We start from the raw sequence: 27231 nt of genomic DNA, 5'->3' as shown, positions 1-27231 counted from the left end.
CATGCGTGTTTGTAGACCTGGTGACCCCTGGTTCCTATCACCACCGTCAATATAAGTGTCTCTACAAATGAGCCATTTCACACCAAAGCACTTTGAATTGCTTTGTTTACGTCTCAAGGGCTGGATTATTCAGAAATAAATCCATTTTTTAAATTGGAGTTCCCCTTTAAGACTGCAGGGGAACCCCTGGCTGCGTCCGAATACGAGAAGGAATAACCCTTTTCCGGCTGCGGGCCCTGATTTTGCCCGATATACAGCACATCGCCTCAGCAGAGCGGACCAGCAATGCGAAGGAGCATGGCTGCGAGATCAGGCAAAACCAAAGCCAACGTGTTGCAGGGATGTTTCATTCACCTGTTTGAATGTGTTGAAAGAAAACTTGATTGGAAAAAGACGAAAGCGATTATTTCCAGTTATTACAGAGTATCTAGAAGTTACATTAGCTATTCGTCGTACTGTAAGTCAACGTAAGCAAGCAGCACAACGCTGGTTAACAACGCAGCTACTGTGACTACGCAGGTAGCGTAAGCCGCGTATTGTACGTAGCCGCACAGACTTGCTGTGACTTGTCAAACCCGAGTCTCTGCGCTCCGTTACTTACAAACGAACGGAGCAACTTTTCCAAAGGAAGAAAGCGTCTTCGCAAAACCTCGTCTCACGAAACTTAAAACGCCGGGAGACGTTAACGTTTAGTTATTATTCAGCGCTTGTTTGTTTAAAATTCGTTGGTTTAAGCGACGCAGAAGCGCATTTGAGCTATCTAGCTTGAGAAAAATGATTTGGCTTAGCTGAGCAGCTAACGCTAGCGAGCTAACGCCTAGCTTCGCGGAAAAAAGTAGCTTTAAACGGGTTTTGGCTGACGGAAAACATAACTGTGGTCGTTTTAATGAGAGAGCTTTTTATGTAACGTTACGTACCTACAAACTAGATATTTTACTCAATTTTAAAGCTAACGTAGAACAACGTCAGCTTAAAATGCTGGTAACGGACAGGAAGGCGTTTGGAGAGAAGCTAGCTGTTGGCTCTAAATGCGACTAGCTGACTTAACCTACCAAGTTCGTTTAGACTGAGATACTAAATCCATGTGTAGTTATATATTATATCACCTTATTGTGTGATTATTATTTTTAGGCTAGCTAGTTAGGTCTGGGTCGGATATTTAAAAAAATGCGTGATTCAAATGTGAATTTTAGTTTCCTTCACAGGACGTGCACTCTGGTTGTGCTCCTGTGCTTTCTTCACATATCGGTCACTGTATTTTATTATGTGAGGTCGATAGACTTTAAGCAAACGTTTCTACAACACCAGCAAATCCAGCAGGACCAAAGAAAGCTGACAGCCTACGTGCACGGCAGTGAAGGAGAGACGAAGCCCACCACCAACTTTCCGCTTTCCAGGCATCACAACGCTACTGAAAAGAGCTTGGAAAACCTTGAAAAATGCCCCGACCCGTCGCCTATACTGGGTAAGAGCTCTTAAACACTTCGTACTTGTGTCTTTTTGTTGTTGAGCCTTTTTAAAGAAATAGTTTCTTAGTGAAAAGGCTGACTGAGTGTTATGGACGTGAATCAGTCAGGTTCACGAATTTGTTGTAGTATATTAGAAGAACACGGCAGATTTGGATCCATCTGACATTGTTTTGCAGTATTTTCTGTCTTAATCTCGTTTATGTGACATGTTGGACCTCGACAGGCGAGATATTTGGTGAGCTCTGTTTCCTTTATGATGAGTCCGTCTGATAAGTGTCTGTCCTGAGATTTGAGGTTTGATGTTATCATCTCATCAATTTGCCTGCGTGGTGTTGTCACAGCTACTCTTCTCTCACTGCTGCGCACCATTAGATTTCATGTTTATGCAGCTGTGCTCCCAGTCAGTGATTTACCTTTGAAGATCTTTTGAGGAAACGTCCTTTGTTCACAGTCTGGTCTGGTGTCAGGGCCATTTGGTCGAGTTGCAGGGTGTTTAAATGCGTTTGACCCTGCAAATGCTTTACTTTCCTGTGGAATCACATTAAATTGTAAAGCTTGGCGTGTGACGTTTTGTGAGGTGAATGAAGTAAAACTGGCCCCTGCAGTTCAAATACAGTCTAGGTAAGGCTATACAGCCTATTCACTGTCAGTAGTTGACACGAGGTTCTCACAAAGCTGACAGTACAACAAAATGACACTATGCAACAGTTTATTTCAGTGTTCAAAATAGCAACCAACTGTGCATTTTAGTCGGAAATTAGTAGGTGTACCTGATGAAAAGGCCAGTGAGTGTAGGAACGAGGTAAGGTGGCAATTCAGTGCCACAATAAGGCATACAGCCCAAAGACAGACCCTCCTTCCTTAGTGTTGTGTCTATATCTTATCTTACTTGACTGCTAACAAACCTGTGCCTTCATGCCTTCGAACATGACTTAAAAATATGAAGTACTACACCCAGGATAACCACAATAGCCGAAAGATAGATCTCAGTGAAACCATAACAAGGTAGCATATTTGCATGTCCTCCCGCCAATAGAAAACAATTACCCTCATATAAAAGACAGTGACTATGCCACGTCTAGCTCTAAGCTGGAAGCTTTAGTGTTAGTTCATCTACTGATTTGCTTAGTAAAATAGTGTACAGCAGTGTTGGTCCATTCTGTAGATACTGTTAAATTAATCCCTAAAATAAATGTAAATTCTTTCCATAGCACCACATTATTTCCTGGATAAACATGTTTGCTTGTACTTGGGTTTTTGTCACCAGTAAAATTGATATCTAAGCAGATCACAGACTCTGTTATTTGGCTAAATATTCTCTCTATTTAGTACTATGTTAAAACTATGTTATTGCTTATATAGACTAGATTTAAAATAGCAGCTCTTGCCATTTGAAAATTATAGTCTTAAAAATTGCTATAAGGTTAATTCAATGTAAGTAAGTGGTTGAGCTCTTCACTGAAACACTGTGTTATCTAAATGTATCATTTAGCCATATGTCAAGGAAGCAAATCTGTACTGGTTAAAATCAGTGGTTTGGGAAAATGTGTCTGTAGGGTTGGTTCTGCCGCCGACTTAGACTAGAACAGAATTTAACTTGGATTAAGTTGTTTTGATTGTTGTGGATGTGGCTTAGTGGATCAGATTCATATGTTGAAAGTGGACAAAAGTGGCCTTATTATTAAACTGGAATTACCCCACTTTTTAAAATGTACAGCTTAATCATATGATTAGGATATAAAGAAATATAAGTTATTCAGAGCAAGGGTGGGCAATATGACAAGAATATTGTATCGCGATACTTCAAGTACACAATGTGTATCACTATTTTATTTTTTATTTTTTTTTTTTTGAGATTTAATTAGTTGGAAAAGTTGGAAACAATAGAATCTGTAGTGCCACATATAAAAATACCAAAATAATAGCAACGATAATAATAATAATGCCTATAACAGTAATAAAAAAACTACAGTGATTTTTATTCAGTGATTTACAAACTTCTCAAACCGAATTTTGCTCACTTTGTAATAAAACATGGAAGTTTTCTTTAAATATTGACTTCCAGCTTGACGGTCATCATAGTTTAGCACTGCTGGGACTTCCAACATTTTAGGTGATGCTTCTGTCCAAAAAATAAGAAGAGACTTATCAAACCCCTCCGTTCATGAAGAGATTTTGAAAGAAATGGCCGAATTTAATCATGGTGACACACATTGCCTGATTCCTGAGTATTTTTAATGATTGTTGTGTTTTTTTTGTTTGTTTGTTTGTTTAAAATACGTTCACTGCTAGTGTTAAGATATTACAAGTTAGCATGAGTACGAATTTGGTGTGGAAGTCCAATTCAAAACATGTCAGTTATAAACTGTATTTTAAGGTGCAGTTTCAGTTGAAGAGCTGTCATTTTGTCATTCACTTACTTGTATTGAAATCACATGTGTGGGACGGACAACATTGGTACTTTGACCCAAAATATGCTTCGTAAATTACACACTTGTATATAAAACGTGTTAAGACACTAAAGACGTTTGGTCTATGCTAAAAATGTGAACATGTGTTCAATAATCCACTGTTTAGGCCTAAAAGCACCCATAGGTTGGTCTAAAACATACCATATAAGCAGAATAGCAGTCTCATAACAATGCCAGTAACCTAGTGACTCAGTTTTCTATCTTATAATTAAGCAAGGTCCGGTGCAGGCTACATCTCCTGTGAAATTATGCCTTTGTGTATTGAATGATGGTAACAGAAACAAAAATGGTAGGACCAAATGCAAATGATAGGGCCAAGAAGGAAGAATGTAAATTTATTCTTGCCTCAGTGTTTAGACTTTAGATTTTGTTTGGGATCTTCTGTCATTGTTTCCAAGCACTGAAGGCTTTGCTAACAAGTCTTTGTTGTCTTTCACAAATGGACTGACCCGAGTTTGTTGTGTTCTTGTCTGTTCTGGAACAGTCGGACCCCTCCGGATCGAGTTTTCCTCTCCAGTCAGCCTGGAAAACGTGAGGAAGGAGAACCCAGAGCTGCGGATGGGAGGTCGCTACAAGCCCAAAGACTGCATCGCTCTGCAGAAGGTAGCCATCATCATCCCCTTCCGCAATAGAGACGAGCACCTCAAGTTCTGGCTATACTACCTGCACCCCATTCTACAACGGCAGCAGCTGGACTATGGGGTGTACGTCATCAACCAGGTCAGTGCTTCCTGTTGTTAACCTTAACTGTGTATCAGTGACAGAATGGGGCCAATACAGTCAGTCTTTGACTTGAATTGATTATATATGCATGACAGCAATCAGTGTGAAGATCTCTTATCATTGCTGTGATAAATTACGCTATTATGTAAATTATGTTATGCTGGTCTGGGTGTGTTATGGGTATCATTGGCACTTCTGGGTCTTTGAACAACTGCGTGTGTAATAAAGTAGACAGATTTATAATAATTGAAGACATTCACTTCTAATTGTTGTATTTCCATTTTTGGATATACGTTTTTAAGTCAGGCTTTAATGGAAATCATCTTTGTTTCTGTAATAAATATGGAACTGTTTCTTGTCTGTGTAAAGTCTTGAAAGTTGCAACTAAACCCTTTTAGAGAATTAGAGACAGCCTGTAAACGACGACATAGTTAGTGTATTAGTGTATGAAACGCATAGTAACAAGCTATGGCTAATTGGTCCATAATAAAGCACGTAAATTGTTCTCCTGGTATTTTGTGATCTTAACTGTTGCCTTTTTAAATATGGTCTGCTTGCTGGTGCATTTTGTCAATTCCAACTAACAAACACCCAGTTTGTTTAAACATTTCACTTAAAATGAGCATCTAAAAGTAGGCTATGATGCATAAACTACACAAACTCTACGACCCCACAGCTATGAATGCACAACTAACAATACCACATCTTGTGATGTGAGTGAGGCTATTTCAGAGTAGACATGTTACAGGATTGGGCTTGGAGTAATTCCCTCAAACCCCCCACCCCCCCTTCCCCCTCCCATCCAGCAAGGGTAGACTGAGGGCCGAGTGGTCTTATTCTCTTTTAACAAACCTGTTTAATCAGGCCCAGAACGAACTGTAATTAGTTAACTGTGACCACTGCAATGGGTAATACGTCGTGTGTGTGGTGGCCAGTTCCCCCTGCCCAACCCCCCACTGGGCTGGTCCACTCAACATGCCGTTCCATTGGCTGAAGTTTGGTTTTAAATACATGATTGTGTTCAATGAGCTGTTGAATAAGCTGAAAGGCTATCATTACACTAGCTAAACAGGACCTATGTACCTACCCAGTCTTATGTAAAGTTTGGGCATGCCTGGTAAAATGACCAGTGTTTTGATTTTGAAAATACATAAACTTATTGTCTACAGAGAACACAGTCTCATGTAATTAGTTCAAAGTTTTAATCACTGTTTTTTGCGCTTAACAATATTGGGGGGGGGGAATTAACCTAAAATGTAACCTGTGCAAAAGTTATCGAACATTTTTTCCCCAAATTTATTGAGTAAATAAATAGATATTATTTATATTAATATGCAAGTTTAAGTTTGTTCTCTCTAGAGGATGTGTAGGTTTATTGTCAGTTAGAAAAGCAATAAAACATGTAATCTGACCAGTTCAAACTTTGCATATGACTGTATGGAAATAGCCTATCAGAATACTTTATTGACCCCAGAGGTGTTTTTTGGCACTAAAGCATGCTTGGTAATTATGAATACAGTATATGTATACTAAACTGTTTTCTGTTATTGTTGCTGCAGTTTTTTTTTTTTTTTTTTTTTGGGCCAGTTAGTTTTTTTGTGCACACTTGCCTTCCCATATCCGGTCTGGCATTTTCTTCTTTCCAATATGCCATCTCTAAATTGTAAAAAAGTAGAAGAATGTAATTTTTTTTAGATGTGCAAGTTGGCGCAGTCGTTGTGGTAATAAGTTTAGTGTCAATCTGTAAATGTTGAAAAAAAAATGTTAATTGTTTTTGCTAATATTTTTAAATATTAGAAAGAATATTAATATTAACAGTACTGCGATCTTTTACAATTGATCAAATATTTGTAAAACGGAATATTGTTTACCATATTGTGGAAGTTACTTCACCTCTTTGCTATTTCACCCACTTTTAGTGCGCATCAGTACTGACCAATGTACCAAGTTTGGGATCAGTGGTACAGTTTTATTGATTCAGAGGTTGATGAGTTACTTGGTGGCTGTGCATGTTCTGTTGATTTTGTAAGGAGTGACTTTTTACAGAAGGAAGTCATTTTCAGACACTACTGTCTGTTTTCTTCCTTGTACTCTGGTTTCACCTCCAGCAGCATTGGTCTAACCTTGGGAAGGAAATACTGATGTGTAAGTGGATGTGAAACGTGGCATTGAATAGCACAACAGTTTTTCCTGTATGATGTCTTGCTGTGTGGTCAGGCTTCTGCTATTGTTTTCTGGGATGTGCAGTCTTAAACAATTATTAAGTCTGTTCTTCCTCCACGTGATTGATCTATACTTGCGTATGAGGTTTCCATTGCTGTAGATGTTGTGAAGTCACAGTTCACTTCATGGACTGAGATCAGTCTGATCTTCTCATATGGACAGTAAAGTATCTTTGAAGAATCCTTTGAACACCATAATGCCCGCATTGTGAAAATCCAACTTAGATTTATTAACCTATGTAGCAGTTTTGTGACCTGCACAAAGAATCTGAGAAATATTGGTTTATAATGTTCATTTCAGTGAAACCAATGTAGTGTGCCTCATTACTAAAAACACAAAATGCTTAGTATGGAACCCCCCCACCCCCCACCCCTGGCCAATTAAACTTAAATTTATTCCATGCCTGATCTAAAAATAAGGTAATTGAACATCAAATAGTAAGTTAACAAAATAACAATCTATGCTTTACATCAGTAACATCATATAAGTTTATTTGATGTTCAGTGAGGTTTAAAACTGCTATGTTGCTCACTTTTTAAAGTCAAAATATTAATATTTTTTATAGATTGTTATACATTTTTGGACTAATTTAATCACTTCCGAGGCTCCTGAGCACTTGCCCTGTTATCCAGCAGTTGTGGGTTCAGCCAGAGCTGTCTTGAACTTGGAACGCAAAAAAATCCTGGTGGTATTTGAGTAGAAATATCAAGTGAACATTAAAAAAAAAATAATAATAATTTTAAAAATTCTATACTGTTCACTGTAACTGAGATGCAGTACTAAAAATGTAAGCTATGAGTACTTGTAACTAAGCCAAGTCAAGTGAACTGCAGTGCCCTCGGGCTAGTTAAGTTAAGGGGAACTTTTCAAAATGTACACAATACATTTCTGAGATAGAAACAAAGTCTTTTAGTGTGGTCTGATATGAAATGTTGCCATGACACAGTTGCTCACAGTGGTTGTGAACAATGTCTGAAAAGTTTAATGCTTCTTAAAACTCTAACAAAGTTATAACATGAAATGGTTAGATATGCTGCCTGATGTCAGACACGTTGTTTTAAAGTTTTGTCATGAAGTTCTGGCCGGAAATGTATTTTAATCCATTCATGGTGGAGAAATACATGCAAGACATTATGAAACAAAATACTTCCCAAAGAAAACTTACAAGTTATGACAAATATATGACTCTTTTACCATCATCAACATTACAAATATAAACTCAGAAGACGTGCGATGGTTCACTAGTGTGTTTGGATAGTAAATAAAATGAGTATATTTGTGTCATACACACTGTGACCCTTGGTTCATTTCACCCCTGCTGTAAAGAAATGAGTCTGTACATTTTCCTACAGTGAACCATTTCACATCAGACTGTTCTGAGTGAGTTTGTGTACATCTCAATGACTGAATTAGTAAGGTGTAATTTATAAAATGATGGAATTTTCCTGTAACTCAAAAAATGTAAAGTGTAATTAGTAATGCATTTCAGTTGAGCTGACTTTTCAGTTTTTACAGTGGCATTTCTGCTATTATTAGTTCTTTTTTCCCACCAAACTGCTTTGCTTCCCTGTAGTCTGGATTGCAAGTGTTCTTAGGCAAGCTGGTACATGTGACTGTGAACAGGAACAGGTTATTGGGGTTTTTTTAAAGGGGGTTTATTGAAATCAGAAACCTCCCCACCCAGTGACATTTTCTTGTGTTTTGCTTTTGTTGTTTACTTCATGAGAGTTTTTATGAGAACTACTCAAGTTCAACTACCAGTAAACAAGACCACAGGCCACAATATAGGCCAGTGTGGCTTCCAAAGTGAAAAAATCAGTGGCCTGTAAAGATGTTATGGCATTAAAAAAATGCTCCTCATACGGTCGCTGAGAGAAATGAAGTAATCATTTATGACTGCATAACACGGTTCCTTCGCACTCATTCACGGTGTGTTCTGTGCTGTCCTGTGATCCTAAAAAAGACTATTACATACACTTCTCTGTATGTGTGAAAGTGAAAGGTTTGCTGCAGGTACTATCTGATATATATCAAAGATAAAATTGATGGAATAACAAAGCTGTCTGTGAAGTTTGTGCACACTCAGTACAATCTGATATGACTGCATGTACAATTTGCAGTAGAAATAGTTTGCAGAGATGACAATATTTGATGCTCAAGGTCATCCTAAAGCACACTGAGCGCATTTTAAACAGCACAGCAGTCTCAGACTGGTAGAAACAGCAGATCTCACCAGTCAGTTTGAATGACCCGTCACAAATAGCTGATGAATTTCAGTATGGTAGCCAGCTCTGTTTAATTTTCCAGTATATGTATTGTCTTGAAGGTCTTATCTAGAAAGACTGTCGTTTATTCTGCCCGGGACCGTTTGTTTGGTTTTCCATTTAGGCTGAAGGTTGCCAGCTCATACCACGTTTTCCTTGCCTTGTTGTATGAGCTGGTAAGAGATGTGAATTTGCCCAAATAAGGGGAAAACCAGAGAGTAGGGCTTCACCATCCAGTTATTTTTTCCCACTTTTAGTCTCCTGTTGCTTGTTTTCCAGATACTGATTTGGCCAAGCCAGAAACTGCAGTCTCAGTGGAGTTTTTCTACTTTAGTCTAGAGCTGATCGTATTTTACGTATTGTGAGCAGATTTTTTTCTCTTCCGTCAGTTAATAAACATTGGCTATGATAGTGATGGAACTGTGAAATTGGCTAAAATACTTAAATTTTGTTTGTCAGTTGTATGCAAAAGTTTAGGCCCCCCTGATCAAACTATGTTTTATTGCTTTAGTGAAAATAAGTACACACCTTATAATGCACAATCAGTTTATTTGCTGAATTTAACATATTGGGCGAAACCAAAAATAAAAAGTGGCCTGTGGAAGCATTGTTGAGCTTTTTATATATTGTGCATTAATGTTTTGAGTGTAAACCAAAGCATTTAAGAATGATTTATAAGAGTATCGGTTTATTTTACAACAGACGTGATGGAGTGAAATCCACATTTGTTTTTTTAAATGTACTTATTCAATATACCAATGAAATAAACTTCATATGTATAACAGACAAGCATACTTATTCAGTGTCAGCTGCTTGTAGGAGTTATAGATTTGGTGACTCTGCAGTTCTTTCTCTCATCAGTCCAGACTCTAGAACTTTCTCCACGTTTGTACAAGTGGAGTGCTTCCGTCATAGCTGTCTTCTATTCTGATTGTGGGCATCGATTGTGTAATATTAAAAATGTGTGAATATGAATTTTACGTTGTTATTAGCTAGCATGGCTTACGCTTTGTGTCTATTTTATTTCTGATGGCTGATGTGAAAGGCGTCATTGAACACAGCAGCTTATTGGTTTAATGTGTCTTGTGTAAATAGGATTTATCTCCCGCAACATGAAAGAAAATGCTGTTTTCTGTTGATTTTCAATGGCTTAAAAGTGCAATGAAAGCACTTAATTCTTCAAAAGTTGTTATTTAAATTATTGTGATCGCAGTATTAAGCAAAATTATCAGGATTATCAATTTTAGACAGTAGTGGGCAGCATTATTAGTATTAGGCCTAGACTGAATAGATGGCCCCCAGTGTCTATCAGTGGTATTCCAGGTGCCTGGTCTCACAAGAGAACACAGGGTGACCAGCTTTTTTTCCCCACTTTTCTTCTTTCTTGAATATTGTCTTTATGTGCTGCTCTGCTCACTCTGCTCTCTAATTTTGTCTCTCGCTCTCTTTGCCACCCCTCCTTTCCTCTCTCCTCTCTTTGCCCCCACCACCTCCCATCCCCCTTTCACCCCCCCCCGATCCTGTCTTCCTTTTTCCTGACCAAACTGCCAGTCTTTTGCATGTCTGATGGCTTGCACGCAGCTCTTACTACGAGGACAAAGGTGAGAACGTCTACTCTTTCTCTGGCCACTCACAGGCTACTTCAGTGGCTGGGTTTTGCTGTTGGTGATGTTAGTTTCTTAGTTCCTCTCTCTCTCTCTCTCTCTCTCTCTCTCTCTCTCTCACTCTCACTCTCACACTCACACACTCTTCACACTCTCCCACTTTTTTTTTCTTTTCTTTTAATTACCTGATTCTTATTCACTCTTGGTTTTCTGTCTTGCATAGTGATGCCATCTAATCTCTTGTTGAAGAGTTCCAAAAGGTAATTTATTGTATTTATTTTGTTTTATTTGTTGATTTGCATCTCCAAGTCTTAAGAAAATCTTTTAAATGTCACACACTTGGCCTATTCAGCAAACCTTTCATAATGTAGACCAACATATGCAAATGTTTGGTTTGGACAGCCATGGTTCACATACCCTCTATAGAGAGCACACTTCTGCACACTTTAATGCACAATCACTGTTTGATTTGTTGAATTTAATACATTGAAAAAAAATAAAACATAAAATGTGGCCTGTACAAAAAATCTTGTTTTTTTCAGTATGTTAAACTCACCCAAAAATTCAAATTGTGCCCTAAATTTAGCAGAAAAATGCATTTTTGTGTGTTAACTGTGGAGGATGTATTGACTTATTGTCACCTAAATCAAGAACACATAATTTGACAGAGATTTCTCAAACCTTGATCTTGATTATAAGTCGGTGTAAGAGTCCGTTCAGATTGAGTCATTGACAAGTATATCACTGTTGTCGGAAGGAAACCTCATATCTCCAAAATGGTAACATTACAGGAGAAGGAAAAAACATGCTTTATATTCAATGCAAGTCAGTGGAACCAGATCCCCCCCCCCCCCCCCCCTCAGTTTTTTCAAATTGTCAAAAACTGAAAAACATAAAAAATGGAGATACGAAGTTTTCTTATGACAACAGCGATATGCTGCATCTGATGTACTTTGATTGGTCTAAAATACAATCGGGAGGCCAAACATCTCACTCGATCTCTGTTTTCTCTCCAACTGTCAACTCCAACTGACCCAAAAAATCTGCAGACTACGGCTAGCACAGACTCAGTCCCACTGAGAATCTGGTTAAAATAGGGGGAAAAGTTGTGTAGTGTATCTGCGGCTTAAGCTGATTGGATGGCAGATTGACACAGAGATAATCAGATAAGGGTAGTGATATATGATACTGTGGACATTGTTGTCTGCGTGCATTTACCCCATCTAAATTTGGATGCTCTGATCGTCCTCCATGGAGCCCCTTTCCTGAAAGCCCAGGCCCTGGCTCCAAGGCCGGCCAAGGATGTCCCTCCCACTACAAAGGACAAGCGCAGCTCAGTGCCTTTGGGGACCACGGATTTAATTTCCCCTTGTTCTAAAAGAACGCTTTTGCTGCTGTCTGCGTGGCATAGAGAGCAGCTAACAGATAGCCCTGTGGCCCTGGAGACCCTTCATCATTGTCTGTCGCCAACGCAGGAAAAAGTGGATCGCACACAGCAGGCTCATCCAGCCCTCAAGAGACTAAAGTGCAGGGAGAGGCCTCAAAGTGAAGAGGACCTAAATTAGAACTTGAGACGACTTACTGGAAGAGTCCTGGAGCAAGGGAATCTCCCACTCAACAAAAGAGAAACTGTATATGCTACAGTGACATTTATTTTGAGCTGTATTGATGTTTACATTTTCACCGTCAAGATCTTGGAATCTGCTGCACCTTAACTTGGGACCAGTTTAATTAAATCTTTAAGATAAACACAAGTTCTTAAGGATTTTTCAATACAATTGTTGTATTCTATTAAACATTATGTTTAATATTTCTTAAGATTTTTTGTTTATTTGTTTTTTATGTAGACAATTGGTTATTTATCATGTAGTTTATTGATATTGTGTTATATTTTAAAGCTTAACAATAAGATATTCTTTTGATTAAAGTCAATACTTGGACGAGATATAAACGTTAAGGGATTAAAATTGTTTCTTTGTTTTTTGAGGAATAACAATTTGTAGAAGTATGAAGTTAACAAAGCAAAAAAAAAACACATTTAAGAAGATTCTCATTCTTAGGACACTTTGTGAACCCAGGGCTGGTATTCGTAAAGTAACTCGAGCCATGGTGCTGATCCTACATCATTATATTTGTAGAAAAATCAGCTGTTGTTTACTATCTCTACCCTAGTGTACTGTGACTTAGTCCTGTTGTCCTACTTGGCTCAAACTAGGTAAGGAGAGGGCTGTTTCCAACAATGAGGCCACACCTTGCAGGTATAAAGATGCACAATGGTTTTGTTCTTGTGGCTGTTCAGTTTTAAACACAAAGGATTAGATAAGATCTGCTGTCTCTAATTTAGTTTATGACCTGTTTACACTATGACTTGGTTTAAACTTGCTGTTCCACCTTGATGGAAGGTCAGTGTTTATATATTGGTTCATTAATTTTGTTGAAAATGAAATAAATTTAGTTTCAAATTTTACAACACACCTATATCATTGTCATTGCCGAAACAATGCTGGCTGGGAAGTTCATATAGTTTGACTACAGAATAATTTTCGCCGGTATAACCTCTGAAGATCGTCCTTTTTAAATGATTGCTTGTGTTGCAAAATCAAGTACTGTATTCCCGTTTCTAATGTAAATATACGTGCAGATGTAGCAGTAATTTGCCTTTGTAATGTTTGTGATTATTTGACAATTTTGCTTTTGGCTGTACTTTTCTCGAACTTGACGCCAATAACCCAAAGCATCACTAGAGGCTGCGTCTTTTACTGCCCCCTGTTTATTGAAACCTTATGCAGATTTGTTAGTGGAATATATTAAAGAAGTAGACATGCAAATGTTGGCAATTTCTTTTGACCAGTAACCGTCTTAGTAGGTCATTAAATGAAGAATCCGACATCAACATAACTGACAGAGCAATGTTTGAAATCAACGTAAAATTCTTACTCTACACGTTTATGCATGTAAACCACAATGGTTTGTGTGTTAATGCACTAAAATAGTAACAAGTCTTCCTTGTATTGACCATGGATCGATGTTAAACATAAAGAAAATCCACATGTAAATAAAGTCATGCGTAATAAAGACCCATGCCAAGGTAAGATCTGGTTGGCTGCCAGAGTAAAAGATCTGAAAATTCCTCTTTGAATTGTAGAAATTGTTTTAGCAAGATTTAATTTCTCAGTGGTTGTAGGTCAAGCTGTTTTTCAACCCATTATAATTGCAGTAACAATTGTTACTAACATTTATTTAAAATTGAGAAACAGTTATAAAATCAGTTTTTGAATTTTGTTTAAAAAACGTGCTGACAACCATAATATGTTCATGATTATAAAATTCGATGAAAAATGATTGGAATATGCAGTGGGCTACAGAAACCTAAATATTTTGTTTATTTTATTTACTTTTATTATCAACTTTTTTAGAATAATTGTGCCGCTCCAACAACAAGCCACATTATTAAGAATTCTGCCAATTTTTGGTTATTCTCTTATTTTGTTTTCTGTTATACTTTGTGCAACCATTTCCATAAAAAGCCAAACTGTGCTTTATTTTTGTTTTAGTGATGACTTTAAATACAAATAAACAATGCCATACCATGCTTACAGGATTTTTACAATAAATGTCACATCTTGTTCATTGCAAAGGTTTAATTATGTAGTCTTGTTCGTATACATGCCTAATCATGCTGGTTTTCCCGGCAGGGTGGAGATGAGACGTTCAACCGGGCCAAACTTCTGAACGTGGGCTACGCTGAGGCCCTAAAGGAGTATGACTATGAGTGCTTTGTCTTCAGTGACGTGGACCTCATTCCCATGGACGACCGCAACACCTACAAGTGCTTCAGCCAGCCTAGACACCTCTCTGTGTCTATGGACAAATTTGGCTTCAGGTACTGGATAGTGCAGTCTTCCTTACTTATCTAAGAAAAAGAAAACATGTGGCAGGTGGTTTATCAGGCAGCAGTCTCTCTCTCTCTCTCTCTCTCTCTCTCTCTCTCTCTCTCTCTAGCCCTCCAGTGCCTGTACAGCTCGTTGCACATTCTCTAGAGATTGCATTTTAATTTAGTGCAAGTCAGCTGAGCCTCAGCAGCACCTGTATTTTTCCATGATGTTCACACTTGTATTCCCACCTCACAGTCATAGCTGGTCTCCCAGAGCCTCATTTACTTTGCACTGGATTGGTAGTTGCTTCTTTTTCTTTTCTGATAACAAGCCTGCACTGCATTAGTGAATGTTTGAGGAATGCAGTGCTCAGAGTTAGTCATGTGTCAGTTTATATCTTGCTTATTTATTACTTTCCAAGATAAAGTTATCATTTATTCATTTGTATCCATCAAGAAAATTACAAACAACCAGCAGAAATAACCACGGGCTATATTACAGAAAAGTCTTAAGTCTGAAATATTATCTGCTTAGTTACTATGATAACTTAATGACTACATTTAGGAGAGAAGCTATTACAGAACAGTTCTTAAGTTTATAGTCTTATCCTAACTCCAGATAAGAAAACAGTATTATACAAACGTTCTATCTAGACAAAATATTCTAAATTCTTTCCCAAGACAACCCCAGAGGCAAACATGATGGAAACATGATCTGTTTCTATGGTTTTATGTCACGACAAGCAGCATAGTTTACTAAGTTTTGTAATGATGCTACATTTATCTGCATTGAAAACAGTGGTTTGACTTGAGTTTTTATAAACCCAGCATTTTATAAACCCCACACGCTGCAGACACAATCTCTACCGTTCCCTTTTATCACCTTTGTGTGTTAATGTTTCTGAAAACACATGAGATAAAATATTACAGTGAGGGTGGTGAATAATGAGGAGACGGAGCTGAATGCGTGTTTATTAGGAGGAATATTGGTAGCACAGTCAGATAAAACGCTTGCAAAATGAAACAAATTGGGGAGCGGCAACTGTCTGATGAGGTTAATGTGCTTTAGTTTGGTTTGACCCTTTTTCTTTACATCAGTAACAATAGCTAGCTGTCTTGCTAACTAGCTTGATTATTTTGAACATGTTTCATTACGTATTTAATCTATGCATGTAGAGTAATGGTTGCTAGGTAACAGATATAACAGTTGATTGTCGAAATCCACCAAATCTTAATTACTGTACTGGCATCCTCAAGTGAAATACAGGCACAAACTATGCATAAATTATACATACATGGCATGTTCATAATTTGGAGCATAGTGGAAAAAACAGTGCAGCACCATTAGAAGTGCACTCATTGCTGTAGTAAGTATAGACGTTTTTGGCTTTGGATGTAGGGTTAGAATTAGAGCTCTGGGAGGTAGGTGTTCAACAGTCAAGCAGCTTCAGTGCCTCATTATAACTCTGCTGTGCTGCTTGGTAGCTGCTCATTAAAGACATCCAAGCCAAGTTTAAGGTAACTAGTTATGAATTTATTGAAATTTCCAGCTGCTTCTCTACTTGTAGCGTGTTTTAGGAGCCATTTTTATTAGTTTCTGTGAAGGTTCATGCCTTAGAATGTTCAGAACTTGCGAGGAGTGTAACCAGTCTAGCTAATTTTCCAATTGTAGCATTTTCTGGAGATTGTAACTGAAGTGTCCTTGTATCTATTAATCTTTTTCTATGGTCATTCTGGTCTATTTGGTCTTTAAACACCTGTTGGGTCGTAGCTGCAGCAAGTGTTACAGCTTGCCTGCCAAAATGGCGGTGACACATTCTTAATGCAACAATCGAATACTATGAATACTGTTTCAAGGAGCTCACATCAGATCATCCGATTTATCTGCTTGGGGAAGCGGTATGAAGCACAGCCCACATAGCATATGCACATTTTCAGCTAATTAGTTAGTGAACCTGGTTGTTTTAAGTTTCTTGATGGATACAAATGAATGAGTTTTCCAAGAGTAATTTTGAGTACTGTGAGTTAAAAACATTTTATATATTTATTCATTTTTGTTATTTATTAAATACATTTTTCTGCTCCCACTGTCTGTGCACATGCTTATCATGTCGGGAAGCTGCTGTCACTAATTACATGGAAAGTATTTTTCCTTGGTCTCTGGTCGCAGTGGAATGCTGCGTTGCTACATTTTCCATTTCAGCAACAATGTACGTGACCAGCAGATCCTGTCAGAAGTCACAGCAATGTAAAGTAAAGACAAAGTCAGTCTTCTTATTTATCAGTTGCAGTTAGATAGTTAACTAGACTACAGCCACTTCCCTGTTTTATAGGCAAAGTTAATAAAACGGGATATATATGCAGTTATCATGGGAGCTATGAATATTCCTAACCTCTTATCCTGGAGCTTTTGAACCTGCAGCGCTTTACAGCAGAAAAATACTAATTTAAGTGCCTTTATTCTTTCACACCAGTCTGTGTCTACGTGTTTGCATGTTTTATGGTGTCCTGTACGAGTTCTCCCCCTTCTTGTAAAGAACTGCTGTGAATGTCTTGTTCTTCCTGCTGAGCTTTTAAAAACATCTGGATGTCATTTTCTTGAATTAGCCCGCAACAAGGAGTCAGGCAATTTGTGAAGAGTAATTTGCAGAGGATGTGATGCCCAAGGCCTGTCAAACAGTCTAATTTATGTTTTGACTTATTGCATAGGATTTAAAGCTAAGCGAATGAATACTATGTAATACTGCTTAGGGTTGTGGCATATGGCTTAGTTGTTGTAAGTAGCTTTATCTATACAAATACAACAACTCTTAATGGAAACATGAAGCTGAACAGAGCAGAGCTGCAACAATTAATCAGTTTAATTAATCAATTAGTTGTTGACTATTAATTTAATTGCCAACTATTTTGGTAATCAGTTAATTGGATTGAGTGATTTAATGAAAAAAAAGTACAATTTCATTGATTCCTGCTACTTAAATTTGAATGTTTTGTGGTTTCTTTACCCCTTGTTGACACCAAACTGAGTATACTTGGGGAGGTGACAAAGATGAGGGCATCGTCTTTGGCTTTTCAAAACACTGATCAACATTTTTCACCATTTTCTGACATTTTATAGACCAAACAACTAATCAATCAATTGAGAAAATTATCAACCGATTAATCGACAATGAACATAATCAGCCGTTGCAGCTCTAGACCAGAGAAGAAATGGGATAGTGTGTGTTTCTACACAATAAATACATAAATAAAGTTGGCTTGATAAAGCCAACTCACTATCATTCGCTTAATTATTCTACTCTGTTTTTGTGTTTTTTCTGGGTTGCAGTTTTCATGTAAGTACCAAATTTTGCTGGATTGCTTTTGGGGCCGATTACATGTACAGACAACAGGTGTTGAGCCAAATTCCGCCTACACCGCAAAATACAGCCTGTCGAGTGTTTGCATGTCGCCCAGCCTCGATTACATTTGCGCTATCTGTTGTTTTGTCAAAATATATTTAGATGTGTGTCAGTATAATTGTCTACAAGCATAGACTACGTGTGAGGAAACACCAAAACATGTCTTGACTGATCATCTCAACCACATCTGAAGATAAACTGGTGTCTACAAAGATAAGCTGGTGTTTGTATGTCCGGTGTATGTTTAGAGAGCAGTAATGGTAATGGATATCTGTATCTTCCAAGAGCTCAGTGAATCCTTGTTAAATTATTTTATCTTCTGAAAGGGTGACTAACTAATGATGATGTAATATCTAAAGTGTTATTTTTTCATGACAAGTAAATTGTTGTATTTACTATATAATTATAATCTAATTTTCATTTTAATGTAATGTGACTTTAATTGTATTTTAATGTTGTGTTTTTGCGGAGCAAAATTCTTAACCTAAGCCGGGTAACAAACTTAGTTATGTAATGACCTCAGTAAGTCCTTGAGCCAAGCTTGTGAAATATCAGCATTAGAGATATATTGTAATGGTGCTTTTCTCACTGTGCCCCCCCCTCCACACACACACACACACACACACACACACACACACACACACACACACACACACACACACACTCCATATCAGAATATCAGACCACCAACTCTAGACATTTCATTTGCTTATTTCCGTGAACTGTAGTTTCCTCTTGCTTTTTCTGTGATCCTGCTTCACAACAGCTGTGCAGCTGTGTTTGAGCCATAGACAGCTACTCTCTTCTCACTGCTCTCAGAGGGATAAAGATGGTCTCTTGATAAACTGCTGAAGAACAGGTGGATATCGACTGGGCTTTTTGTCAGTAATCTTCCTTCGGTACTCTGGCAGCAACAGAATTGAACAAGGGAGAAAATGCTCTTGGAAGTTTCAAAAATCTCTCTGGAAGTTAAAGTGAATGCTTGAATTCTAGGCTTTTCAGGCATTTTAGTTTAGTTTTTTTAAACAAAAGGAAAAGAAAACTCATCATTCCTTACCCTACCATTCCTTGTCTGTTTAAATAAACAGTTATGATGTTAGCAGAGTCATTCAGAATGTGTTTGATGTGAAATGCTCCATTCTAGAAAATCTTCCAGAGAATTGTTCAGTGAACCAGATGTCTGGGGTGTTAAATGCCTCTAAAAGTTTCCTCACAGAAAGTTACTATATGACATGCTTATGGATATGTGGCCCTATGTTTGAGACATTGTTTAACAGAAGTTTTAAGAAGATTTTTGAATCAAAATGTTTTTATTTATTTATTTTTTTTATTATGTGTGGTGAAGGGTGTTGCAAGGAAAAACAGACCACTATTTTATGACTATCAGCACTACATTTAAAAAAAATTAAGTAAGGTGTAGATTAACTGGTGATTTTGAATAGTAAACAAAATTTATATATTTGTGTTGTAGACATTGCAATCCCTGGTTCTCAACACCACTATTGTGTAAAAAAAAAAGTTTCTCTAGGATTGAGCATTTTAAACCTCTCTGAATCACTTTATCACTTTCATCCACTGAATAAAGCAGGAATATTAGTGAATTTCCACTTTAACAGCATAACACCAAGGAATATGGGTGGGTTAGGTAAAAATATCATGATACTCTAAGACATTTTCATGATACACAATACATATCATGATATTTATTTATTTTCTGAGCCTTTATCAGTTGGAACAGCCAAATAAGCCCCACTAGTTTCAAAAATAACATCAAAAACTTAATACAGCAATTTTTATTCACAGTTTCATGTACTGCACTGCGCTTAAGTCAAATTAGGCCTAGTTAGGCTCTGTTTGTAATGAAACAGGTAGTTCATCTGTGGTCTTCAGTGCCTTATATCAAGTAATTTTTTAGGTAATGATAATGACTAATAAACTGACTACAACAACTAAACAATGTTATTTATTTTTTTTCTTGCTCTGAGGAATTGTAATATTTATTCACATGCTCTTTTGAATGTATCGCTGTTTTACCCTTATCAGCATTAGATATAAAAACTCAGAAGACATATGTAGATTCACTGGTGGTTTTGAGTAATAAATAAAATGGCTATATTTGCATTGTTGACCACACACAGCAGCAGTCTTCCGTTTTGTCCATTGCAGGTTGCCATATAACCAGTACTTTGGTGGAGTGTCCTCCATGAGCAAAGAGCAGTTCCTGAAAATTAATGGCTTTCCAAACAACTACTGGGGCTGGGGTGGAGAGGATGATGACATCTATAATAGGTCAGTGAACTCCCAGTGAACACACATGATGCCAAGAAAGGGCATTCAGACCCAGCAAACAGAAATCTGGTATTTTTGAAAGGGTCTCAGTCTGCTGTTATGACTTGAGTTTTCATCACATTATATTAAAAAAAAAAAGGCATGTTAAAAAAAAAAAAAGGACACACTTTCAGACCAGGTTCTCATTATCTCCAACATTAAGTCCATGTTTTTGCTATTTTACATTTTTCAAAGCTTTTGAGACTTTTAATCCTCATTGTAAGTCCAAGATTTCTCAATGCAGTGGTTTCCTCTGGAACTGGAGCTTTACCAACTCATAGATGGATAGAAGACCTAGTTTATTTGCAGATGTGACTGACCAGTGGTGAGAAACTGCTGCCTGTCAGCCTCACCGTGCTCTGCTGACTTAAAAATTTGCTTTAGGAAGTTCTCTCGCTATTGATATGTATGCAAGCAATCTTTAGTCAAAACCAAGTATTTCAAACTGGGGACTTTCCCAGATTAGCGCTAGCCCTCATCTAATGCTGATGAACTTTTTTAAATAATCAAAGCCTCATCTTTGACCAATGTGTCAACACTGATGTACATGGAAAAATATTGGATGTCGGCATTGACCTGCAGGTTCCGTGGTGCACTTCTACCAAATATTGAATCAGTTGTTTTAAAGACCTAGATTAACTAGATTGCTTAAGCATGACCTGAACCTAAAACATAGACACAATGATTAAAGAGTAATAATAGAGAGTGGAGCTATAAGATAATTGTGGCTTACAGATCTATTTTACCTTTACACACAATTTATTTTTGTGGTTTATTTGGATGACTGTCAATTAATTTGAGCATGTGTATTGCTGATATCTTGCACATTAAATGGTGGGAAAAAAACATATTTTATTCGCCCTCCTCCTATTTGCAATTCTTCGTTGGTGACATGAATTCTCTAATGAATTTTCTCATTTTTAATTAAGTACTTCTTTCTACTATACAAAGAAGTAGAAAGTAATTTCTCATTGGGTGTGCATCAGCCTTAAGGGGGCTTTATCTCACAACACTTACATTTTTTGGTAACTTTACACAGGGATATATTTGACCTTCTCTTATACCCAAAAGTGCATAAGGATTATTTAGAGACCACTGCCAGCACAAAGGCAGTGTTTATTTTCACGGCGTTCTTGTTTCTGTTAGCAGATTGCTTAATGTTGTCCAGCAGCTGGGCCTTTTCATCAGTGAAAGTCTGTTACAAAATTAACTGAGATTTATCAGGAAACTTGTTTACTCCAGAAAACGTTTTTACACTGACAAAACATCAAGTGTCCAAGATGGACTTTAAAAAGACCTTTCAGCTCCTTGGCAGTACCATTTAATTGCCTCTCGGCATAGCTTATCTTTATTGAGAGTGCATTATTATTATTAATCAGCAGTGTATGTAAACACGGAGCGGAAGAGTGTGTACTGAAACGAGATTGTTCTTATTTTCTCAGGCTGAGCTCCAAAGGGATGTCCATATCAAGGCCCAGTGCCGTGATTGGGAAGTGCAGGATGATCCGTCATGAACGGGACAAACAGAACGAACCTAATCCTCAAAGGTGCAACTGTCAACATTTACAAAACATGCCACCCCATCCAACATTTCAGCGTGCCTCTTTATCTTTCCAATTTCTACTTTTCACTTGCTGTGACTTTCAACAATCTTGATGTTACTGCTTTGCAAAGAGGGCATTGAAATGTGAACCAGCACTGATGTAAATGTCAGACCTAAACCTATAAGTTGGGTAAACATGAAACAGAGCTTGGGTTTACTTAACATGGGTGGAGGTTACAGAGGTTTAATATTACTTGCATACCTTTAAGTCCTTAAAAAACTGTGATGGGGGACAAATGTGAAGACCCAGTTCAACAAAGAGGCTACATTTTAATATCACAAAAAACAGCACTTTCAGAACAAATTATACAATTTTCAGTGTCAGGAAAAAAACCCAGAAAAGATATTTTACTGAAGATTACACAAAAACCTCTATTACAGCTTCTGTTCCTTTTTTGGAGGATCACATTCAGTTTTTTCCAGAAAATGAAAATAGGACAAAGCTGCAAAGATATTTTTTTTCACAACTTCAAAGTTTAGTTTTAGAAGTTGGTTGCATTTTCTGCTTCTCAGGATCCATATAATCACAATTGAACATTGTTTTATTTTTTTAGGGTATCTGGGTAGTTGCTGATGTGTGATGTTAGTGTCTCTTTTCAGGATAACGATGTCACTGACACTTAGCAAAACAAACATTAGGATAGTCTCAAGTCTCATGAAACTTGCTTTAGAAAGTTAAGACTGTTGGCGACTGAGTTCCAAGAGAAATTTGAGTGAAATTTAAGTTAATATAACTAAAGTTGTGTAAATGGGTGTACATATCACTGGAATTAATTGAGGCATTTTTTATGCATTAAGGGAAGGTCTTTAACATTTTTAGCAAATAGTACAAGCAGCAGAAATAGCACACATTGACACGGAAAGTGCTGAAAAACATCAAACACAAGCTCATTTTGCACTATACTTTTGTAGGTTTAATTAAATGAAAGGTTCAGCTTCATTTAAGAAGTCTAGCTGTACAGTAATGTTAACTGTTAACATTACCTGAGGCAAAAACAGAGAGAACAATGACACCACTTCTCATCATTATGCAAAACTACTTTATTTAAACATACTGGGAGAACATTTATATTGAGCTAGCAAATATTACATCATAATCAGCCTGAAAAGCCCACCTATATTGAAGCTCTCCAACAGGAAAATCTAAGTGAAACTACAGCAACCAAAATGAAACATCCTCTTTGAAGGGTGACTTCATGCAAATCAACCTTTTTGTTGATTTAAGTAACAGTAATTCTCACACATCCTCATCCTCCACAGCTCATGTGTCAAGCCAACACACCTGATTCAGCTCTTCAGCGAATTGGCAAGGTCTTCATGAGCTGAATTCAGAGTGTTAGATGAGGAAAAACGCTTCTCTCTGCAGCACTTTAGGCTGGAAGGTCCCCAGTTTGACATGCAGACTCTACAGAGAACAGACTTCTTTATATTTTAATACACAATTACTGCTAATTTGTTGGATTTAGCATAATAATAAAAAATGTGGTCTGCAAGTCTTATGGCACATTTTGTACTATGAAGACACACAAATTGTGAACTGAAATTTGCAGAAAAATCCCATATTTAACTTCCCTGTTTCCTGTGGAGAAAATGTTTCAGTTAGAAAATGAACAGAACATGTAATTTAGCCCAGGTGTAATAGCCAAAATTTGCATTTCCATGGCCTACATTGTCTCTCTCTTTCCATTTATAACATTTTTCATAACTACTACTTTGTTGTTTACACAGTAACAACTGAGTTGCTATGGAAACAAATCTTTGCTCTCCCAAAAAAGAAAACCTCTCCAAGATAGTCGTTTTTACAGGAGAACGCAAAAGTGTCCTGAACTTTCACTGTAAGATAATGAGAGAGAGCATTTATACCATGTAATTCTGGAGTATTTCTATTGGTCCGTTGATCCTGATTTCTCACTCGCTGTAAAGGGCGACTACTGTGTTTAAATATTATTTAAAAATGTATTTGTTTATTTTGGACAGTGAATTTTGAAATCTAATGAAACATAGCATTGTGTTGTCTTGGGTAGTATCAAACCCATGCTTCCATGTCGGTGTTAACTCTGCCATTTTTCTTGTCTCAGGTTTGACCGAATAGCTCACACGAGGGATACCATGCACAAAGACGGCATCAACTCCTTACAATACAAAGTGGTCAACGTGGAGAGGGACCAGCTGTTCACCAAAATTACAGTGGATGTGGGCAAATCTCCAAACTGATACCTGCACTTATGAACATCTACTGGACGCAGTAACCAAATGTGCCTTGACTTTTGAGTTTTGCATTGGAGTTTTGTATCATAAACTCATATCTTTTTAAAGAAAATTCTATATTTTTAAAAGACCTTTCACAAAAATTTCTTGCCATCTTTGCACAACTGCGAGGGGGAGGAGGATGTGTGAATCTTTTACAGTGAAGGGTTGCGAGTGTGCCGTGTGCAGAGGGAATCGTTTTCTCTCACAAACTGACATGTCTGCCTTTTTTGTGGACATGCTCTTTAGCAACCCCCCACCAACTGTTTGCCTGAGAGACTGCTGCTAAGGAAAGAGCCAGCTGTCGTCCGTGATCGATGTAAATTGCTGATTTGGGTGCTCCTGCCTATTGCGGGCCTGTGAAAAAATGAAGCTTACAGTGTGTGTGTGTCGATTTTGGAGTTTGATTTGCTTTGATTTGAGTTGATGCGTGGTTCTGAGTGAGTGGAGGGTGGTGGGCTCTTTGTTTGCTAACATATTTTAGCACTTCTTCATTCCAAGTTAAGCAATGCAAAGAATTTGGGCCAGTGCCAGCCTAGGTCTCAGTATCGTGCCTGTCATTTTTATGCTCGGAACCAAAAGTAACCCCCTTACAAAAACTGATTTTTCTCATTTTTATTTTAACTGAAATAAATCTGAATGTAAATCCTCCGGCTGTGTTCCAAATACAGAGAGATTGTCAAAGAATTTCCTACATATGCAATAGACAACCAAAGTGGAGTTTTGCACCTGTTCCCCAGACACAGGCCAAGTCTTGTCTTTGTATGCCTCTAACATACAGTCATTTACCATTGGCAACAACAGTTAACAGTAATAGAACAGAAACATAGTTTTGTCAAAAACATTTACGCAACTGTTTAATAGTTTAGAATCACTCACCTAATTACTGAGTTTTATTATCTGGAAAAAAGAAAAGGATATCTTCAGGCCGAATCTTCTTCCGTCTGCTGTCAAAATTCGCAGATGTCATTGTGCGGATACATGAAGATGACTAAAAGCATGTTATAAAATCTGAAATATTTGGTGCATTTGACCCCATGGTAGTTTGTTCCTCACCCTCCCTTGGAATAAAATATTCATAACTCTTTACCAACAAATATTTTTTTTGACGTTTTATTCAATATTTCAAAAATGATAATGTAATAATTTATTTATATTGGTACTTTGCCAAGCCTTCTGCCTTGATTTTTGATCTCCACATTTCAAATATGATGATCTCTGCATATAAATTCTATCAGAGCTTGTTTTGCAATGATCTGTAAATATTTTTTTTCTCAACATTGCTTCAACTCTTGTTGGAGTAGGCCTTTTCAGTCATCTTTTCATTACTGAAGCAAATGTATTTGACAAAATATTGTATTTTGCAAGTTGAGGTTTCGTTGCATCACACTTTGTTTTGGTTCACTTTTTTAGTGTTCAAGGTAAAAGATTCCTCAGATTCTACTTTATATAATGTATATGTGTGTGTTAATGAGAAATAGATGTGTGATCACATTTTGGTAATTCTGAATGGGTTAAAAAAAAGTAAAAAAAAAAGGTAAAAGTACACAGTTGAATAATTTATGATTTGCTCCAAATCGCCTACTAAATTATATGGAAATTGTTACCTCAAATATTTATAGACATTGGTTTGAGGCGGCTTCGTGAAAACGATCCAGCTGATCCAGCAGATAAAACACATCTACATCGGCCCAGAGTTCTCATAGTCTATTTAATTTACACATGAAAATATAATTTTAAAAATATTTTTGGACATCAAGTTTTTAATAAAAGATTTAATTCTTTAAAATTAGTTTTTGATGTCAATTTTCTTTTTTTTTTACCATTGAAAATTATATTTTAATATCAAATTGTAAAAATTCAATTAATGACAGTATAATAATGTCATTTTTTACTAGTGAAAATATATAAAAACATTTTAATTCCCAATATCAAAAAATAAAGTAAACGCTAAAATGAGTTCTTAAGTACAGGGTGTTTTTTGGTGGTGGTAACTGACTGTATGCTGTTAGATGTGGCAGATAGATTTTAGGTTGAGGAGAATAAAAAGCTTCCTTTCATCTAAAATCTGGATTTATTCCTGGATTAGACTTCATTTGTGTCTCCCAAATAGCCAGGCTTTAAAAACAACGTCCCCGTTTTGTACTTTGTCCTGTACTCGCTCAATATTGTGGCCTGTTCGTTTTGCACAGTGACCGTTGACCTGTAAGAAAGCACATATATGCAGTAAGCTGTGGTGTCTGGGTGGGTGGAAGTGTCTGTCTGTCTGTCTGTCTGTCTGTCTGTGTGGGGTTGTATTAGTGGAAGGGTGAGGGGGGGGCTGGGGATCAAAGCCATTAAGATTTCGACTGGACTGAGTTAATCAGCAGCGTAAATGTTGTTCTCCTATGCGTCTTCAAACGGCCTTCTAAACTTGAAGTACCTTCTCAACCTCCTCCTGACCAAATTCCTTTTCTCATATATACTGAGCAAGGAAAATTCAGCCTCAGCAAGATGAATGTACAGTTGGAAACCTTGGGAGTGACTTTTCCAGCTGTTGGCTGAACGACGGAGGTGGCCAGTCTTTGTGTCAGAATGTTGAAGTCTTTTTTTTTTTCTTTCTTTCTTTCTTTTTTTTTTTTAATGCCAAGATGGACAAAATCGCTCATGACTTTGATTTTCTGGTAAAACGTCATGGCTGTCTGCCTTGCCATTTAATCTGACACAAATCACTGTCTGTTTTTTGTGTTTTATTTTTTTTTAGGTTGTGGATTGCCAGGCTGTAGATCTGTTTGGACAATGGCCTTTCATCAGAGCCAGCGTGTAACTACACTTCAGGGTGTTGTCATTTTCCTTCTATTACAGAGATGTTCTTTGTAAAACGTTTATCTTCTTGGTTGTGTTCACTGTGCTTTTTGCTTTCCCTACACACATACATGCTATTTGTTTATTCACTGTCTTACTTGATTTCTGAAGCCTTTCTATTGTAATGCTGAAGATGAAACCAATCATGATCTTAAATAATTAAATTACTATTTGATTTAA

At 37.2% G+C, this 27231-nt stretch overlaps 1 protein-coding gene across 1 annotated transcript; it reads left to right on the top strand.

Annotated features, from left to right (window-relative positions):
- The first annotated feature begins 574 nt into the window (after nucleotides 1–574).
- Nucleotides 575–27231, top strand: b4galt1l (DP-Gal:betaGlcNAc beta 1,4- galactosyltransferase, polypeptide 1, like). The gene is made up of 6 exons (XM_017706271.1): nucleotides 575–1465; nucleotides 4425–4660; nucleotides 14450–14637; nucleotides 20196–20318; nucleotides 21800–21904; nucleotides 24039–27231. Exons 1-6 carry the CDS (start codon nucleotides 1168–1170, stop codon nucleotides 24172–24174), a joined length of 1086 nt encoding a protein of 361 aa, XP_017561760.1. The 5' UTR covers nucleotides 575–1167; the 3' UTR covers nucleotides 24175–27231.

This window comes from Pygocentrus nattereri, chromosome 14, assembly GCF_015220715.1.
Source record: "Pygocentrus nattereri isolate fPygNat1 chromosome 14, fPygNat1.pri, whole genome shotgun sequence".
NCBI classification, from domain to species: Eukaryota; Metazoa; Chordata; class Actinopteri; order Characiformes; family Serrasalmidae; genus Pygocentrus; species Pygocentrus nattereri.
This window is presented reverse-complemented; position numbering and strand designations above follow the sequence as displayed.

What these genes read in the sequence shown, in the direction of transcription:
- b4galt1l (XM_017706271.1), top strand. Translation starts at nt 1,168, where the DNA reads ATGCGTGATTCAAATGTGAATTTTAGTTTCCTTCACAGGACGTGCACT. An exon ending in CGACCCGTCGCCTATACTGG is followed by an intron (nt 1,466 to 4,424) that starts GTAAGAGCTCTT and finishes GTTCTGGAACAG; the next exon opens with TCGGACCCCTCCGGATCGAG. An exon ending in AACGAACCTAATCCTCAAAG is followed by an intron (nt 21,905 to 24,038) that starts GTGCAACTGTCA and finishes TTCTTGTCTCAG; the next exon opens with GTTTGACCGAATAGCTCACA.